Raw genomic sequence first — 19,383 nt, 5'->3', positions numbered from 1 at the left:
TCTGTTTATCTTCAAGCAGCTGTGAAATTAGCCAATGCTGCTCATGTTCTGTCCAGACCTAAACATCTGAGGGCAGAACAAACAGCAAACATCCCACTGCCGCCCATCAGTGGATCAAACACCAGCTCTGGCAAAGTGGAACCTCCACACAGGAAGGAGGCGGTCAAACTAAAAGAAACTGGAAATGTGACGGTGAAAAATCCAGTGTTCTGTGTGTTGGTTTCACAACACGCCAAAGACAACCAGGAGAACAACAACGCTTTGGTGGATTCACCCTCTCACCACAGCCACAGACACCAGCAGCCAGGTCCTGCACCTGTGGAACCTTCAGTGTTTCAGAAGAACCACAGGCACGGGCAGCCAGGTCCTGCACCTGTGGAACCTTCAGTGTTTCAGAAGAACCACAGACGGAGCAGCCAGGGCCTGCACCTGTGGAACCTTCAGTGTTTCAGAAGAACCACAGGCACGGGCAGCCAGGTCCTGCACCTGTGGAACCTTCAGTGTTTCAGAAGAACCACAGGCACGGGCAGCCAGGTCCTGCACCTGTGGAACCTTCAGTGTTTCAGAAGAACCACAGACACGAGCAGCCAGGTCCTGCACCTGTGGAACCTTCAGCAGCTGAACATGACGTCAGGAGAGCTTTCCCTGAGTATCAGGATTCTGAAGACATAGGTCAGACAGAGCGACTGAATGATGAGGATGAGGATGAGGATGATGACGATGATGATGAGTACTACACAGAGCAGAGGATCACAGACTGGGTTCTTAAAGTCAACACCAGCCTCTTCACAACAGGAACAGATGAGCTGAGAAGCTGGAAGCCTGCAGAGGAGCAGGATGTTTCGACTATAAAGATCATTTATTCTGGAGACTCATAGAATCACTAACATGAATATCTCAGGACTCAGGACCCGGGTTCACGGCCTTTCTCTATGTCTTCCTTTGTGTTTGCCCTGTGAGGGATTTGTAAATATAAATGTTAGAATAGAGTATTTTCGAGAGAAGTTGACAAAGTGAGCAAGCACTCGGTGTCAGGAGAGAACCAGACTCAAACATGATTACAGCAGAGACAGAACAAAGCAACAGGAGCAGCTGGTTTTTACTGTGTCATCTGTAAATGAGCACAAGAAAGAACAGAGTGTTTCACATGAAGTCAGGAACACTTTGTTTTAGAATCACAATCTTTTTGTTTTTTTAATGCATAAATATATCTGTATCTTGTCACATGACCATGACGTTGGACCTCTGATGACGAAACGTGACGTGGTGAGCATGTGCTGTGTAACTTTAGAATAGATCAAGTGTTTCATGAGCTCAACTTGAATCCACGTCATTCACTGCTGTTCATTAAAGTTCAGGTACAAAAAGCACCATAAGATGGCGCTATAACCACAGGAACTGTAAGTCTGATATAATCTACTGCTGCTACAGATCTGATCTTCATGATTCATGTATTCATAATTTCATATTTAAAATCCCATGTTATAACCACTGTCAACTGCTTCATCACTGATTCGTCATCACTGATTCGTCATCACTGGTCCATCACTGGTTCATCACTGGTTCATCATCCATGGTTCATCACTGGTTCATCATCACTGGTTCATCGTCACTGGTTCATCATCACTGGTTCATCCCTGATTCATCACTGGTTCATCACTGGTGGATATATGAGTATATAGAACATGAAGACTAGCAGCGACAGTGAGAATGTGTCTCCAGTGACACACGAGCAGGTACAAGTTAAACTTAGTTAAACATTAACTGTAAAGACTACATTCAAAGAAACACACTGGCTCATCTAAAGATCAAGTACAACAAATACAACGTGGTGAAAGTAAGAAACAATTTCCAAATAAATACTCAGGAATAAATGATGTTGAACAACATCAGTGAATTCAGAGAAAGTGGGAAGTATTCTGTGTGTGTGTGTGTGTGTGTGTGTGTGTGTGTGTGTGGTGAAACAAGTATTGACCTGTCTGAAAGGACAGACGGACAGCAAACATCCACACTCACACACAAACAGCACGGCAATTATTTATTTAGTGTGAATGAAATGTATTTGATTTGATGTCTGGTCAGTGTGTCCTTCACTGTGGCCTTCATTCACATGTGATGTTTGTGCTGCTTTACACAATTAAAGGTCCAATAATATGACTGATGCTAACAATGCTAACAATGCTAACAAAATCAACACTCATTAATATTATTATAACAGTTCCAGACTCTTCTCATAATCCTGACTTAACCACCGATGGAACTGGGCTCAGGTCTCAGGCAACTGTCATTAGTCAGTCTGTCTGTCTGTCTGTCTGCCACAGGCTGTGTGTGTGTGTGTGTGTGTGTGTCACAGTGTAACAAACTTGATGAACTTAGAGCTGAAGAACACTGACATTAAAGGTACAGTATGTAGGATTTAGAAACATCTGTCACTCCACTCTAACCCAAACATGGAGAACCTGTATCATGTGACCTGATCCTCACACAGCAGAGCTTTATGTTGTTATATATATATATATATATATATGTATTTATATACTATAAATATGTCAGGCACACACACACATAGAATCATTACATATGCCAGGTATTCTATTTCCACTCAAACATTCAAACAGAGTTCCTTTAGCTGCTTTGTTCTGTTTCATGTGCAACTTGTGTCAGCTAGTATTTCACTGTCAAACAATTCATGGAATCTGTGTGAGTGTGTGTGTGTGAGAGAAGGAGCTTTACATAATATAGAGCACTTAGATATGTCAGATCAATCATGATGATCACAGATGAAACTGCATTTTAATATAAAACATCAGAGAACAACATCGATAACAAGCACAGAGGAGGTCAAACTGCTTCTGTCACATTATATAAGGTTATGAGAGCGAGGCCAGCGCACTGTGTCACAATTATTGATTCTGTCTCTTCTCAGTACCGTCCACTACACACACACACACACACACACACGTTGGACATTCATGACTTGAGGGGACATTGCATTGACTTACATTCATTTCCTGGAGACTTACTTTTTACCACTATTACTACTGGCCTAATCCTAACCTTCAAACATATCTTCACCTTAAAGTGTAGTTATTTACGTTGTGGGGACTTGGTTTTTGTCCCCACAAGGAAGACAAGTCCCCATAATGTGACTGTGTAAACAGTTTTAGGTCCCCACAACATTAGTAATACCCGCACACGCACACACACCTGTCCTGCATAAAGGAAGCAGACAAAACTGTTACTCAGAATATTACAAAAACTGTTTGACTGTCTTTGTCATGTAATTATATAATTAGGTAACGTTAGATTGACGTGTTGAAGGAAAACCTCATCATTGCTTCATCTCAATGACTGTGAGGTTAAACTGATTTATTTTACGTTTAATAAAGTAACATGATCGTCACCATGAGTGGTCCAAAAGTTACTGTTTTAAGATTGTTTAGATTTTAGTGAAGCATTTTTGTGTGTCAGAAATAAAGACACGAAACACATGATATAACTGCTCAACCAAACACTGGGAATTCATCTTGTAAAAATCAGAATTCACTGATGGCACGTTTCCACCAGCTCGGCACGGTTCAGTTCCAAAGACTTAATCCTAAACACCTGGGTTCCAAATGTCTAAGATGTTCTAACAGGAGTCTGGTTTATTTAGAGACATCACTGATGATCACAGACCTGCAGCTGGGATTCAGTTACACTGAAAACAACTGCTTTACAAGTCACTGTCACGTAAACCAACCTAAACCTGTGCCGTGCCGTGCCGTGCCGTGCCGTGCCAGGACCATAGTGGAAAAGGCCATTAGTCCTGCTTTTCTCTGGATTTTCTGTAACTAATCCTGAGTTCCTGCTAAAAACACAGATTTGGTGCAGAGGAGAGAAAGAGCAGTTTACTTCAGACTGCATCGTATCCTGTATTTATAAAGTTTGGCCAAAACGTCATATCTTCATTTTCTACTAACCTTTTTGTACAAAAATGGTTTATAAAAGTATGTTACTAGTGCTGCTCTGTGACAAACAATTAAAAAAGAATCTCTCACAGGCTGCTGATGGTCTGTAATCTAAGGGATTAAAGTGATTCAAGTTTCACACTCTCTGTTCTGAGACGCTGGGGGTGTGTCCTCTGGAGTAGGGGTGTAAGTTCCTGTTGGACCTGCTTCAGTGTGTTCTGCGTTCACTGCCACACACACACACACACACACACACACACACGTGTGCTGGTGACAGAAACATACAGTTGATCAAAGAACAAAGAAACAGGGACAAAAACATCCGTGTGGATGATTCTTCACAGCGTAGACCACAGAAACTTCCCTGGTTAGTGTGTGAGCAGGTGAGGATTTACAGGAACTTTAAATATTTTTATTTTACACGATGAAAAGCATGAATTTCACAAAGGCCACATTTTCACACACACAGGAATTCTTCATGATGACGGACAGAATAAAAGTCTCATGCGAGGACATGATGGATGAATAAAGCTTAACTTCAAAGATCTGGGTCTCAGCAAACTTAATCTAAGTTGGAGTCAGAGATGTGATGAGGATTACAGGAGTATGACTGAGACGTCAGAATATTCAAACTCTTCATTCTAAAAGCTCCAGACTTTAGTTAAAAGTGGAAAACCATGTTTTCAGACTGTGTGTGTGTGTGTGCGTGTGTGTGTCTGTGTGTGTGCAGCGTGTGTGGTGTGTGTGCGTGTGTGTGTGTGCGTGTGTGCGTGTGTGTGTGTGTGTGTGTGTGCGTGTGTGTGTGTGCGTGTGTGTGTATAAGCAGCCAACCTTCACCCAACAAGATTCCATACGTCAGGGTCGTTGTCCTGCATTTGGATGAATCTGAGGACACAGAATGTTAATGTGTTCATAGACAACAACAAACTTACCCTTCAGATACAGCACAGTCGTCGTCACTGATCCACCGCGTGCGAGTCCCTCACCTTGTTTGGATTCTATACGTCAGGGTCGTTGTCCTGAGGACAGAGAATGTTAATGTATACGTACGTATGCGTTCACCCTCGTCACACAGTGGTGAGTTCAGGTCCCGCGTGAGTTTATTTATCACTTCAGATCATTCAGTATTCAGCCTTTCATCGTCAGTGAGTGTCCTGACTCTCGCTCAGAGTTTGGTTTGTTCGTCTTCCTGTCGTAAAGCTCTTCACGCTTACATGCTCTCAATTGGACAACTTTCCAAGTCCGAGTGCGGAGTAGAAATTTGATTTATTGACCGCGCACCGCGTCTGACTCCGCCTCCATAGGTGGCGCTGTATCTCTAGAAGCTTATAGCGTAGTGCTTACTGTTCACCTTTTACGTCACAGAAAAACAAAGAGTGAACGTGAGAGTGAGCGTTTTCTCTCACAGATGTCGTGGCCTGCAGTTTACACGTCGTCTGCTTCTGCTTTCAGGTCAAAGACCAGAGAGGACATTTTAGTTTCTGCACAGAACACAAAGCCCGACTCCATTTCCACTCATACATGCAGAGATCATCAGAGTTGGCTCTTCATTTTCTGACTTGTGTCCGTTTTTACATGAGTAGTAAATGTTTGCTCGCTGATCTCTTGATTACCTTTGATACCCAGGAACTCATCTGATCAGAGAAGAGCAATGACCATCAGGACAGATCATGTTGACAAATTCCACTTCACTACAGGCCACAGAACCAGATCGTTCTGGTTCTGGGACCATGTTCAGGTCTTCTTGTCATTCACTGTTTTTTCTGCTATTTAATATTTATAGCTTTAAAGTTTTTAAAGCACCAAAAACTAATAACTATAACTAATGTTATAGTGAGGGAGGAGCCTAATGGAATAGACCAGGTCTGTGTTCAAACCAGAACCAGAGCACAGTACGGCCTGAGGACATGGACTTCCATTCATTTGGACAGGCTACACAACATTAACCTCAACCTTAACCTTAGCCTTAACAATAACCTTAACCTTAGCCTTAACCTTAACAATAACCTTAACCTTAACCAGATAATGTCTAACCCCAACCTTAACCTCACCACAATTCAAATCTGCCACAGTAGGACCAGGTTTTGGTCTCCATGAGGACAACTGGTCCTAACAAGGTCAGTGTTTATGTCAGAGAAACATGTTCTGTATATATGTGCGCGCACACGCACACGCACACACACACACACACACACACCAGGCTGAATCTGTTAAACATTATCTTTTATCCAAGTGTGAGTGAGTGAGTGAGTGAGTGAGTGAGTGAGTGAATGAGGTGAAAGGTGGGATTAGACTGCAGTGAAACATTCTGATGTCTCCAGTGTTGTTGAGGGTGTGGTCAAACCTGTGATTGACAGCATTCATTAAAGCAGACAAATTAGCTTGAATTATGCAGTCGATCAAGTTGTCAAAAGCAGTGAAATCTTAAAGAACAGTTTCCAGTAATGAAGAACCTGAAGAACGGATGCTGTTGTGTTCTCTCGGGGTGGAGTAGCTCAGTGGACTGGTACCCTGGGTGCAAAAGACTTCATGGTCGCAAGTTCAACTCCACCCCTAGCAGGTTGTACTCAATTCCCTTGTGAGTCGCTTTGGATAAAAGTGTCGGCTAAATGACATGTAATGTAATCTCAGTTAATGTGTCTTTCATTGGCAGTGATTAATGTAAATGAAGAGTGTGTGATGTAACTATGATGAAGAATGACTCTGGACACACACACACACACATAGGGTGAAATCCCCTTTGGCAGCAGCTTCAGGGGCAGGTTTCTACAGGCTTTGCACAGCTGGAATTTCAATGCTTTATCTCATTATTGGTGGCAGAGCGTCTCAGGCTGCGTCACATGAGAGGGAAGTGTCTGCAGGTCTCATGTTCAGGAGGTTAACGTCTTTTCAGAAAGGTGAACGAGTGCTCCGGTGTATTTTACTGCTTCTGTTCTTTGCTTTAATTCTGACATCAGTCTATCCATGCTGCTGCTGCTGCTGCTGCTGCTGCTGCTGCTGCCGCTGCCCAACTTTTACCATCTTAAGTTATTTGGTTTTATTTTGTAGTTGAAGATTTGGTTGACTTATATAATTCCAGTTCAGTATCATCACACTTACTTGGTAATGTGATACAAAAATGTCACATTAGTTATTATTACAATTATCAAAATACTTGACGATTAATTTAGTTATTGATTAATGATCGATTACAGAATAACTGTTGCAGAAGTCTAAACTCTCACATCAGCTGTGCTCCATGTGGAAAACGGTGCACAGGACTCACTCAGGGAGGGGGGGAGGGGACAGGCTGCCTCTGACGTCACAGTGTTTCTGCAAAGATAAGGATTCATCTGAACTACAATGTTCGTCTCTTTATCAGGAGCGTGGAGCTCAGGCAGCCTGTGGTGGCGCGGAGCACCTGAGCGCGCGCGCGCACACACACACACTCTCTCTCACACACACACACACACACTCTCTCTCACTCAAACACACACACACACACCTGACCTCCCTGTCTGTCTATGTGTGTCTGCAACAGTCCACGGAACATGACTGAGAGAGAAGCAGCGGAGTTGTGCGTAATGAAGCTCCACGACAGTCTGACATAAACGCGGAAAAGACCAAAGAAAGAAAATGGGAACGGCGAGTGAGGACGTGCTCGTGACGCTGCAGATTCTCCCTGGTTTCTTTTCCAACTGTCTCTTCTTCATGCTCTATGACTCTGTGGTGCTGCTGAAGCGCGTCGTGGCGCTGCTCAGCAGCTCCAGGTCCGGAGGTTCCGCTGAGTGGCGCCGCATGTTCACCTCCGCGGGTCTGCGCTCCATCTGGAACAGTTTCCTGCTGGACGCGCACAAGCAGGTAAACCGCTGCACTTTACTTTGTGTCTGCAGTTTAAAACATGTCGTTTATTCCCAAACTGCTGAGCTCCAGGTAACAAGTCATTCCATGAAATCACAGGTGGCTTCATAAGAACATCAGAAGCCACCTGCTCACATCTTTTCATATATATACACACATAGATATGTATATTATACACGTACATGTTGTTTTGATGTTTCCATAGTAACAGAAACAGCTAAACAACAAGATTATTTTCATTATTGATTATTTATAGAGCATGTTTAATATAAGTGCTGTACAATCACTTTAAACATTTTAAAACACAGACAAAAATAAATGATGAAAAAATGAACGAGTTTTACTCATTTTGTTGTTTTATGGAGCAAAGAAACCAGAAAATATTCACATTTAAGAAGATGTTTTAAAAATGTTTTGTTTATATCTTTTAACAGAAACCGAAATATAGACATAAAGCAACATAAATAATATCATAAATATATTGATAAATAATAAATCAATGTAAAACTACTACAACAATACTCCACTAGAATAAAAAGCCCATATGTTCACGTCCAAATTACAATGAGTAAATAAAAATAGTGTGACCTCGTACTTCATTGTAGTTATTTCCACAAACAGAATGAGCGCAGATGCTCCTGCTGTCTCCAGCTCCTCCCTCACATCACTGTCTCTCTCACTGCATCACAACTAAATCAAGTTTTAACACAACGCAAACACACAGACGTCCACTTACAGTCCTAGTGATTACTGATGATATCTACATGTGGAGCTAGGTCAGTGTGAGCCGCACAGAATCCCAGGTGAAGGATTAAACTCTTTAACAGTGAGCACATCACTGACGACACGTTTGCATGACTGTGATCACACGACGGGGAAAATTCCAACTCTAGTTTCTAGTAAAAGCCGTCGTGTGGTTATCAGAGAGGACAGAGTTGGACTCAACGTTCCATTTTTTGTCCTGTTTCTGGACATTGAGTCAAAAACTCTAACACATGTTATTTTAAATTCACAGGTGTTTTTTTCGAAATAAAACTTGATTTTAAATTGTTAATGCACTATTTCAACATGCGGTAAATTGGAAATAACTGTCAGATATTGAAAGTTATTCTGGAAAACTGGACAAAATCACTGAAGTCACAGGACTTTTTCTGGCCCTTTTATGGTTTAAATAAGCAAAAAAGAATGAAAAAGGCTTTGGTGTTAAAGGTGAAAATGTTCACACCAAAAAAAAGATCTATTTTTAAACCTATTGCAATAACAACATTTAATTAGATCTGACAATTGTGACGTCGTCACAGAGGAATTAAAACATAATAAATCAGAGTGCATGGATTAGCACATGACCCAGTCTACCTGTGAAAATCATCCCTGAGGCGTTTGGAAACCTGAATCTAAAGATTCTCTGCTGGGAACCTGCCACCATTTCTAAATCTAGACCACACACTGTCTATATGAACATTTATTTAAATGCTATCAAAGCAATTACACATTTTAAGTATACAAGTACATTTGCTAGTGTCAAGCTGTCATTTAATACTCGTTTTATTGATATTTAATCTCAGTTTATACATCAGGAGATGTCTTTTTCATTAGACTGTAATTAATGAACAATTTCAGATTACAAAATAAAAATCTATGTATTAGTTAATTTTTGTTAACAGTTAACTTTTGTTAACAGTTAACAAAATAACCAAGTTAACTTTTGTTAAATGTTAATTTTGTTAACAGTTAACTTTTGTTAAATGTTAATTTTGTTAACAGTTAACAAAATAACCAAGTTAACTTTTGTTAACAGTTAACTTTTGTTAACTGTTAACAAAATAACCAAGTTAACTTTTATTAACAGTTAACAAAATAACCAAGTTAACTTTTGTTAACAGTTAACTTTTGTTAAATGTTAATTTTGTTAACAGTTAACAAAATAACCAAGTTAACTTTTGTTAACAGTTAACTTTTGTTAAATGTTAATTTTGTTAACAGTTAACAAAATAACCAAGTTAACTTTTGTTAACAGTTAATTTTATTAACAGTTAACTTTTGTTAAATGTTAATTTGTTAACAGTTAACAAAATAACCAAGTTAACTTTTGTTAACAGTTAATTTTGTTAACAGTTAACTTTTGTTAAATGTTAATTTTGTTAACAGTTAACAAAATAACCAAGTTAACTTGTGTTAACAGTTAATTTTATTAACAGTTAACTTTTGTTAAATGTTAATTTGTTAACAGTTAACAAAATAACCAAGTTAACTTTTGTTAACAGTTAACAAAATAACCAAGTTAACTTTTGTTAACAGTTAACTTTTGTTAAATGTTAATTTTGTTAACAGTTAACTTTTGTTAAATGTTAATTTTGTTAACAGTTAACAAAATAACCAAGTTAACTTTTGTTAACAGTTAACTTTTGTTAACTGTTAACAAAATAACCAAGTTAACTTTTATTAACAGTTAAAAAAATAACCAAGTTAACTTTTGTTAACAGTTAACTTTTGTTAAATGTTAATTTTGTTAACAGTTAACAAAATAACCAAGTTAACTTTTGTTAACAGTTAACTTTTGTTAAATGTTAATTTTGTTAACAGTTAACAAAATAACCAAGTTAACTTTTGTTAACAGTTAATTTTATTAACAGTTAACTTTTGTTAAATGTTAATTTGTTAACAGTTAACAAAATAACCAAGTTAACTTTTGTTAACAGTTAATTTTGTTAACAGTTAACTTTTGTTAAATGTTAATTTTGTTAACAGTTAACAAAATAACCAAGTTAACTTGTGTTAACAGTTAATTTTATTAACAGTTAACTTTTGTTAAATGTTAATTTGTTAACAGTTAACAAAATAACCAAGTTAACTTTTGTTAACAGTTAACAAAATAACCAAGTTAACTTTTGTTAACAGTTAACTTTTGTTAAATGTTAATTTTGTTAACAGTTAACAAAATAACCAAGTTAACTTGTGTGTCACCAATGAAGATTTGCACTCTCTTGAATGATCTTGTAATTATTGTTTTCATTTCACTGCACATAAACACAGTATCAGCTGCAGCTGTGATCCACTCTGAGAGACTTTAAAGCTATTTGATTAAAGCTGTTTGGCCTCGTGAACTCTAACCATGTAACATGATTTGTATGCTGCATCCTTCATCTGAACACCAGCTCCGTCAAGCAATACTATCAGACCTGACTGAGGGAGCGTTTGTGTGTATACAGCAGCATCGCATTTATCTGAACTGCACAAACAGTTTGAAGGCTGTGACGCTGTTTGATGGGTGGAGCTGGATCCACTTGAAAGGTCTCAGCCTCTGGACTGTGCTCCAGCAGGATCCGATTCAAATGAAGCCCTGGATTAAACACTAATGTGAAACAGACTTATAAATTCTATTTCACTGGACTTTTAAAGAGTAAAAATGACCTCCTTATTTGTCTCCTCAGGTCAAACTTGGCCATGAAGCACCAAACTCTAAGGTGGTGGTGGTGCCTGGTGGCCCCCGCAGTAACGCCACCACTCTGCCAAACGCTGCCAGGACCCGGAATGGGGACGAATGCCATCTTCTGGATTTTGAGTCATTAGACCGCCCTCTGGTGGTCAACTTTGGCTCAGCCACCTGACCCCCCTTCATCAGTCACCTGCCAGCTTTCCGGCAGCTGGTGGAGGACTTCAGTGACGTGGCAGACTTCCTGCTGGTGTACATTGACGAGGCTCACCCGTCTGACGGCTGGGTGGCTCCTCCCATGGGCTCGTCCTCTTTCAATGTACGTAAGCACCAGAACCTGGAGGAGAGGCTGGGAGCAGCGCGGAAGCTCACGGAGCATTTCTCGCTGCCGCCACAGTGCCGGCTGGTGGCGGACTGCATGGACAACAACGCTAACGTGGCGTACGGCGTGGCCAATGAACGGGTGTGCATAGTGCAGCACAAAAAGATTGCTTACCTGGGGGGGAAAGGCCCTTTCTTCTACAGTCTGAAGGACGTGCGGCAGTGGCTGGAGCAGAGCTACGGTAAACGGTAGGAGAAGAGGACGACTGTGAACTCAGGCCAAAACTGCCCCCACTCTGAGACCAGCACTTAAAAAACAAAGACACAGATCACGTCTCTGCTTCACCTGGATTTATGCCGGCTACTAACCAAATAACTTAGGAAGAGCTCAAACGTTCCTATTTTTATGAACCTGCTTCTTAAGGTTTTTTAATGTCACCTTCGTATTCACTATTTCAACATCTTCAATTCAATCATTCTTTTCCTTTCTGGGAAAAAATTCATTGATACAAAATCGTTTGATAACTATTTTTTTATAGTGCCCATAAAAAGTATTTTCCTGTGTACAGCACTGAACCAGAGTCCATCAAATGTGGCTTTGATGGACAATGACAACGACGACGACGACGACAACAACAACAACAACAAGAGCCTTTTACATGCATGGAGTCACTAGTGGCAGCTGGAGATCACTAGTGACAGAAAACTCCAGCCACTCACTTCCTTCCGGCTGGAGGTTTGGCTTCTGACACGAAACATGTTTCCTGTGTAGCTTTGACGATGCTCGGCTATAATGTCCATGGGACCAAATGAATCCGACAATTCCACGTGACAATTATTCTGACTAAACAGCAATTCACACGCACTTATATCACTTTACCTTATATTTGGGTGAGAAACAGAGAGGATACTGTATATCCATTCATCCATCGTCCACATGAGGGTCAGGGGCTGCTGGTGCCAATCCCAGCTGACACAGAGTGAAAGGCAATGGACAAGCATTCACTCTCAAACTACAGGCAATGTAGAAAAGATCTGTCCAACAAATGTTTTTCTTCTGTGCACAGGCTGCTTGTTTTATTTCCTACCTTCAGGGGGTAAAGTGGCTCAGTGGTTAAGACCGGTACCCTGTGTGTGAAAGGCAACATGGTCGCAAGTTCGACTCCACCCCTGGTTGATTGTACTCAATTCCATTGTAAGTCGGATAAAAGCATCTGCTAAATGACATGTAATGTAACTCACCGGTATATACACGGTATACATGCTATACACGGTATATAAACAGTATATACACGGTATATACACGGTATATACACGTATACATGGTATATACACGGTATATACACGGTATACATGGTATATACACGGTATACATGGTATACACGGTATATACACGGTATATACACAGTATATACATGGTATATAAACAGTATATACATGGTATATACACGGTATATACATGGCGGGGGTGTGGGCTGTGCCTGATGACCACCTCAGTGTGATGAAATCAGCAGGTCAGTGTGATGAAATCAGCAGGTCAGTGTGATGAAATCAGCAGATCAGTGTGATGAAATCAGCAGGTCAGTGTGATGAAATCAGCAGGTCAGTGTGAGAACAGACTACGGATGTTGGAGAGAAAGCGACAGAAGACCAGCTGACTGTCGTGGGTGGAGCTTACTTTACTGGACTACCTCAGGGTAACGACATTTTGTTACCATTTCAAACCACACATAACATCCTGTTCACGTGATGGAAACACGGCTCTGACGTCGCGCACAGAAAAACATGTGGACATGAAATGATGAATGGCATTGGTAAACAGCGCTGTCACCTGGTTTGCTCTCTGGAAAACAACTAGTTAACTGTAGTTAATATGACACCAGTAACCAGAGTTCAGACACTAAAACTCTTGTTAGAGAAAGATAAATCACATCAGCATTGGTTTGGTTTTGTGAATCATTGGACTGTTCATTACCTTTGTCATCTTCCACAGACCGCCGCGCTGAAGTCTGAACCATGTTGTGATTCTGTTCCGATGAGATGTGGCAGATTTGACATTTGATCCACTTTGTCAGCGTCTCTAAAACTCCTGGATGACCTGGATCACAAAGCAGATTAGCAACTAGTTAACTCTGGGTTTACTTGTGTGTTCAGTTGATGAACACGACACAGAGAAGAAGAATGTTGTTGATATGAAATGAGACCTAAAGATCATGTCCTGTAGGAGGGTGTGCTTTTGTTTGATGGATTATTCACTGCTGCTGTGTGGACACAGTTGACCAAAGTGCTTTTCAAAATAAAAGCATTACACAGCAGTTCATCAAGATAAGCAGAAGTTGCAACTTCATGCTATTTCTAAACATCATCATTTATTCACAGTTAACTTTTACTTTTACTGATTCTTCAGATTTTCCAGCTCCCTCAGACATAAACAACTTTATTATAGAGCTGCAACTAACGATTATTTTCATAATCGATTAATCTGTCGATTATTTTCTTGATCAATCAGTGAATCGTTTGATGTTCAGAATATTAGAAAACCTTAAAAAATGTGGATCGGCGTTCGTCAAACCTGGAAATGATGATGTTCTCAAATGTCTTGTTTTGTCCATAAACTTTTGATGATTTCTTTGTTCTCCAGAGCAAAGAAATGAAGAAAATATTCACATTTAAGAAGCTTAAACAATCAGAAATCTTTTTTTTAATCTTGAAAAAAACTTCAAACCGATCATTCGATTATCAAAATAGTTGTCGATTGATTTAGTAATCGATTAATAACCGATTCATCGATTAATCGTTTCAGCTCTACTTTATTGCCACATTAAAACTGTGCAGTTAAAACACAGTTATCTACGTATAATTCTAACTTTGCTGTTGTCATGTGACTGACATTGTTCCCGTCAGTAGGAGTGAGGACTTTTGTTTTTCGGTAGATTGACAGTTGTTAATCTGAGCCTTTATAGTGGCTGCTTCAGAGAAGATTAGACTCAGCATTGGTTACCATGGTGATTCATTGTTGAAGCTTCTTGACACAGGGAAATCTGAGTTAAATCCAGAGATAAGAGGAGAAGCCCACAGAAGAATAACATAATCCTGCTTTGTGATACAGGCCTCCAGCCTAGATGTGACTTTCAGTCCAGGATCAACTAGAGATGATTCACTCACTAACTAACTAACTAACTAACTAACAAACAAGCAGCAAAACAGTGTTACAGTTACAGTAGAAACTAGTCAAGACTCCACACACGGGCACAGAAGGTCAAGAAGGAGACTATGAGGAAGTAAAAGGACAGACGGAGATTTAAAGGTTTGAATTTATCTGGATAAAATGAAAAGTATAAGAAAACTGAGACGTTGGTGGAGTGAGTGCTGTGAAGGACGCACAGATGCTTTAGTTCTGGTCTCAGTGACAAAGGTGTGCCAATGAAAGCCTTTGGTGAAAGAGTCCCAGACTCGGCCTCTGGTTGGATGTGAACTGCACTTGGTCAGTGAAGACTAGAACCATTTCATCTGTGTGTGCTCTAACACACCTGTATCTCTGTGACTATTTCAACAACTGGCCTTTTCTTATTCCTGTTTAGTGCAAGGTTTTATTTTTCTAGTGTCAAAGGAAAGTAATAAAGTCAGTGTTTGCTACAGAAATGGTTTTTCTTCTTGTGTACATGTAAGGATGGATTGATTTGCTCATTTAAGAGTCCTGCACTCATCAGTGAAGCCCTTTAAACCTGAAGGTCCCCCGATTGAGGCTGAACCTGAACTAAACACCAGAGAATATAGAGATGATTCACAGCTACAGCACTTTATAAACCTCTTTTAAATACGACAAACACAGCAAGACAACAACGACATGAATGAAAGTACGACACTTTATAAACCTCTTTTAAATACGACAAACACATCAAGACAACAACTACATGAATGAGAAATGCGACACTTTATAAACCTCTTTTAAATCGACAAACACAGCAAGCCAACAGCTTCATATTAAAGAAAGTCGACACTTTATAAACCTCTTTTAATCGACAAACACATCAGAACAACAACGACATGAATGAAAGTCACGACCCCTTTATAAACCTCTTTTAAATGCGACAAACACATCAAGACAACAGCACGACATGAATGAAAGTCGTTACTTTATAAACCTCTTCATCGACAAAAACGCAAGACAACAACGACATGATGAAAGTCGACCTTTATAAACCTCTTTTTAAAAATCGACAAACACATCAGAGACAACAACGACATGAATGAAAGTCTGACACTTTAAAACCTCTTTTAAATCGACAAACACATCAAGACAACAACTACATGAATGAAGTCTGACACTTTATAAACCTCTTCATCTGACAAGAACACAGCAAGACAGCAAAAGCGACATGAATGAAGAATGCGACACTTTATAACCTCTTTTAAATGCGACAAGCATCAAGACAACAACTACATGAATGAAAGTCTGACACTTTATAAACCTCTTTAAATCACGACAAACACATCAAGACAGCAACTACATGAATGAAAGTCACGACACTTTATAAACCTCTTTTGACAAACACATCAAGACAACAACTACATGAATGAATGTCGACACTTTAAACCTCTTTTTAAATACGACAAACACATCAAGACAACAACTGTGAATGAAAGTGCATCAAGACAACAACTACATGAATGAAAGTACGACACTTTATAAACCTCTTTTAAATACGACAAACACAGCAAGACAACAACTACATGAATGAAAGTACGACACTTTAAAAACCTCTTTTAAATACGACAGAGGATTTAAAAACATCACAGAGATAAAAGTCACAACATAAAGACAAAAGTCGCTGCTGCTGTAAAATACGTCTCTTACCTTTTTTATGTTCCAGCGAAAACAATGCAGGAGGTCTTCCGGTGTTACACTCAAATCATTCCGGGCGTTTATGTTGGACATTAGGACAAGTAGGTCCACCTGCCGACCCGCAGCCGTTCCGGTCACATGACGCCATTTCGCTGCTTCTGATTGACTGACAGTGCAAAATGAGCTGTCGTTCACTAAACCGGCGGAGATTCAGCTCAGTGCAGCCCCCTGGTGTTCGTTTTTGTTTATTGAACTTTGAAACAAATGTATAGTGTTTTATTGAACACTGACAGTGATATAAAAGTTTAATACATGAGAAAATGGCACAGACGAGTCTGCACTAAAACCTCTCTAATGTTGTTTTGCTTCACGTGTTGTTTCAGAGATGCAGCTGCTTCAATGCTGCTCTCATGCTTCCACTGTCCTCTCATGTTTCCACTGTCCTCTCATGTTTCCACTGTCCTCTCATGCTTCTACTGTCCTCTCATGTTTCCACTGTCCTCTCATGCTTCCACTGTCCTCTCATGTTTCCACTGTCCTCGCACTGTCTCTCATGCTTCCACTGTCCTCTCATGTTTCCACTGTCCTCTCATGTTGTCCTCTCATGTTTCCACTGTCCTCTCATGCTTCACTGTCTCTCACACTGTCTCTCACTGTCCTCTCATGCTTCCACTGTCCTCTCATGTTTCCACTGTCCTCCTCATGCTTCACTGTCCTCTCATGCTGTCCTCTGCATCCTCTCATGCTTCCACTGTCCTCTCATGCTTCCTGTCCTCTCATGCTTCCCACTGTCCTCTCCTCATGCTTCTACTGTCCTCCATGCTTTCACTGTCCTCTCATGCTTCCACTGTCCCTCATGTTTCCACTGTCCTCTCATGCTTCTACTGTCCTCTCATGCTTCCACTGTCCTCTCATGTTTCCACTGTCCTCTCATGCTTCTACTGTCCTCTCATGCTTCCACTGTCCTCATGTTTCCACTGTCCTCTCATGCTTCCACTGTCCTCTCATGCTTCCACTGTCCTCTCATGCTTACACCGACATGTAAAGACAAGTGTCAGCCTAAAGATAGAGGTGGAGTCAGTATCACCAGGTGTAGTCACGAACATGGGTGTGAATCAAGTTTATTATAACAAGGCATCATTTTCTTAGAGGGAGGATTTAGTTGCACATGACAACCAGCTGAAAAACATACAGTGTCTCTCACTCTCACAAGTGCCAGGGTTTGGACCCTGCACCTGCACACCTGCACACCTGCACACCTGTACACCTGCACACCTGCACACCTGCACACCTGCACACCTTTTTACCACAGAACTGAAGAAGAAGCTGTTTACATGAGAACTGCATGCAGTCTCACCTACACACAACCACACAATCACAGACACACAATCACACCAACACAACACACAAGACTGTTGCTGGAACACGTGCAGGTAAAGTGACAGTGAGCTGAGTCTGAACTGAATCTGAGTTAAAAATTGAAATAATACAGGAAGAGAGCAACACCAGAGGGAGAGAGAGGGCGTGTGCAATGTGAGAAGGTGGTGACCATATCAGAATAAAACAGGATGTGTTCCGGGTTAGAGGCAGCGATTCCATGATTTATAAAACTCTAAGGAGATGAAAGCGTGTTTTGTAAGGACATGGAAATGTGTGGGGTCATGTGAACTAGAGAAGCTTACGGTGCGCTCTGGCTGACCCTGTTCAACCAGGCTGAACTTTTGTTTGTTCAAATTTACCGATTAATCCGAGGAGGAGAAAAAGCGTGAATGAAGGAGAACAAAGAGTGGTAAAGAAACATAAAAGAGAGGAAGGAAGTGAGTTGTGTTGGTTTAGTGCACATGCTCCTGTCTCTCATGCCAACTGTCCGTCCCTCTGGGAGAGACCAGAATGTTTTTGTTCTTTATATACGGTTCATTATGTTGAAACACATTTTATTTCCACTTTCTTCTATAATTATGTTAATTATCCATTTGATAACTCAGCCATTGATAAACGCAGGAGCACCGGCGCTCCCACACTCAAACCCTGAATCACATGAAACTCCCATATACGTATATTATTGTTTTCATGTGAAGATGGGATAGATTAATAACCCCTTTATTTCTAAATGACATATTATAATTAGAATGATCACAGCTGGAGCCGTCAGTGTTAGGCCTGCACACTGACACACTCACTCTGGACACATTCACATTTAGAATGTCACAATATTTCTACATGTGTGTGTGTGTGTGTAACGTGAAAAGATATTTATTCTTCTCTAAGTCGGTGTCATGTTCCCTGTGAGTGGCAATCTTTCACTCATGAAGGAGACAGTTAATGGCAGAGGATCTGTCGTTAACTGACTTAGTTTTAAATAAATAAAAGGTGTAAAATTGCTCAGCATCACTGTCCATCACTGATGATAACGCTTGCATTGACTGGATACAGTTTAGAAAAATGGTATTAAATGCAAATAATTCACAAGAAGAAAAAGTGTGTGGTGTAAATGAAATGTGAAGAACCTGAAGAACCTGTGAAGGTTCTCACTCTTCTGTAGTTATCTGGAGGTAACTGGACTGAAGACTTTCACCTTCTTCATTTCTGACTAATGAGAAATGTTCCAACCTCCATTTAAGCACAGAAGATCTGGACAGAACTTAGCTGTCCACCTACGTCTGAAGAAGGAAGCGTCACTCAACAGAGGAGGTGGACTTACTGTCAGCCACACACACACAACACACACACACACACACACACACACACAGAGGCCCGGGCGGAAGCAGCAGACAGAGACGGGTCAGTGGACGTCTTCACACATAATTCACTACGTTTCCCCCGGCAACTGATGGAATGTGAGGTTGACTGTCTCCTTTTGTTTCTTCTTCTTTTACACAAATGTTAAATACTTGCTGTTATTGCAGAATGATTTCATAGTTCTGTTAAAATCTCCATTATCTATGGGACAGGAAACCACTGGGTTCAAATAAAGACGGTTCATCGACTAACTT

General features: G+C 40.5%; 1 protein-coding gene across 1 annotated transcript; it reads left to right on the top strand.

Moving 5' to 3' along the window:
• Positions 1–7,409: 7,409 nt before the first annotated feature.
• Positions 7,410–12,636, top strand: dio2 (iodothyronine deiodinase 2). The gene is made up of 2 exons (XM_044047984.1): positions 7,410–7,790; positions 11,222–12,636. Exons 1-2 carry the CDS (start codon positions 7,566–7,568, stop codon positions 11,795–11,797), a joined length of 801 nt encoding a protein of 266 aa, XP_043903919.1. The 5' UTR covers positions 7,410–7,565; the 3' UTR covers positions 11,798–12,636.
• The last annotated feature ends 6,747 nt before the right edge of the window (positions 12,637–19,383 follow it).

The sequence above is a fragment of the Solea senegalensis genome, linkage group LG16, assembly GCF_019176455.1.
Source record: "Solea senegalensis isolate Sse05_10M linkage group LG16, IFAPA_SoseM_1, whole genome shotgun sequence".
Lineage (NCBI taxonomy): Eukaryota > Metazoa > Chordata > Actinopteri > Pleuronectiformes > Soleidae > Solea > Solea senegalensis.
The sequence above is the reverse complement of the archived record's forward strand: the minus strand, read 5'-3'. Positions and strand labels throughout refer to the sequence as shown.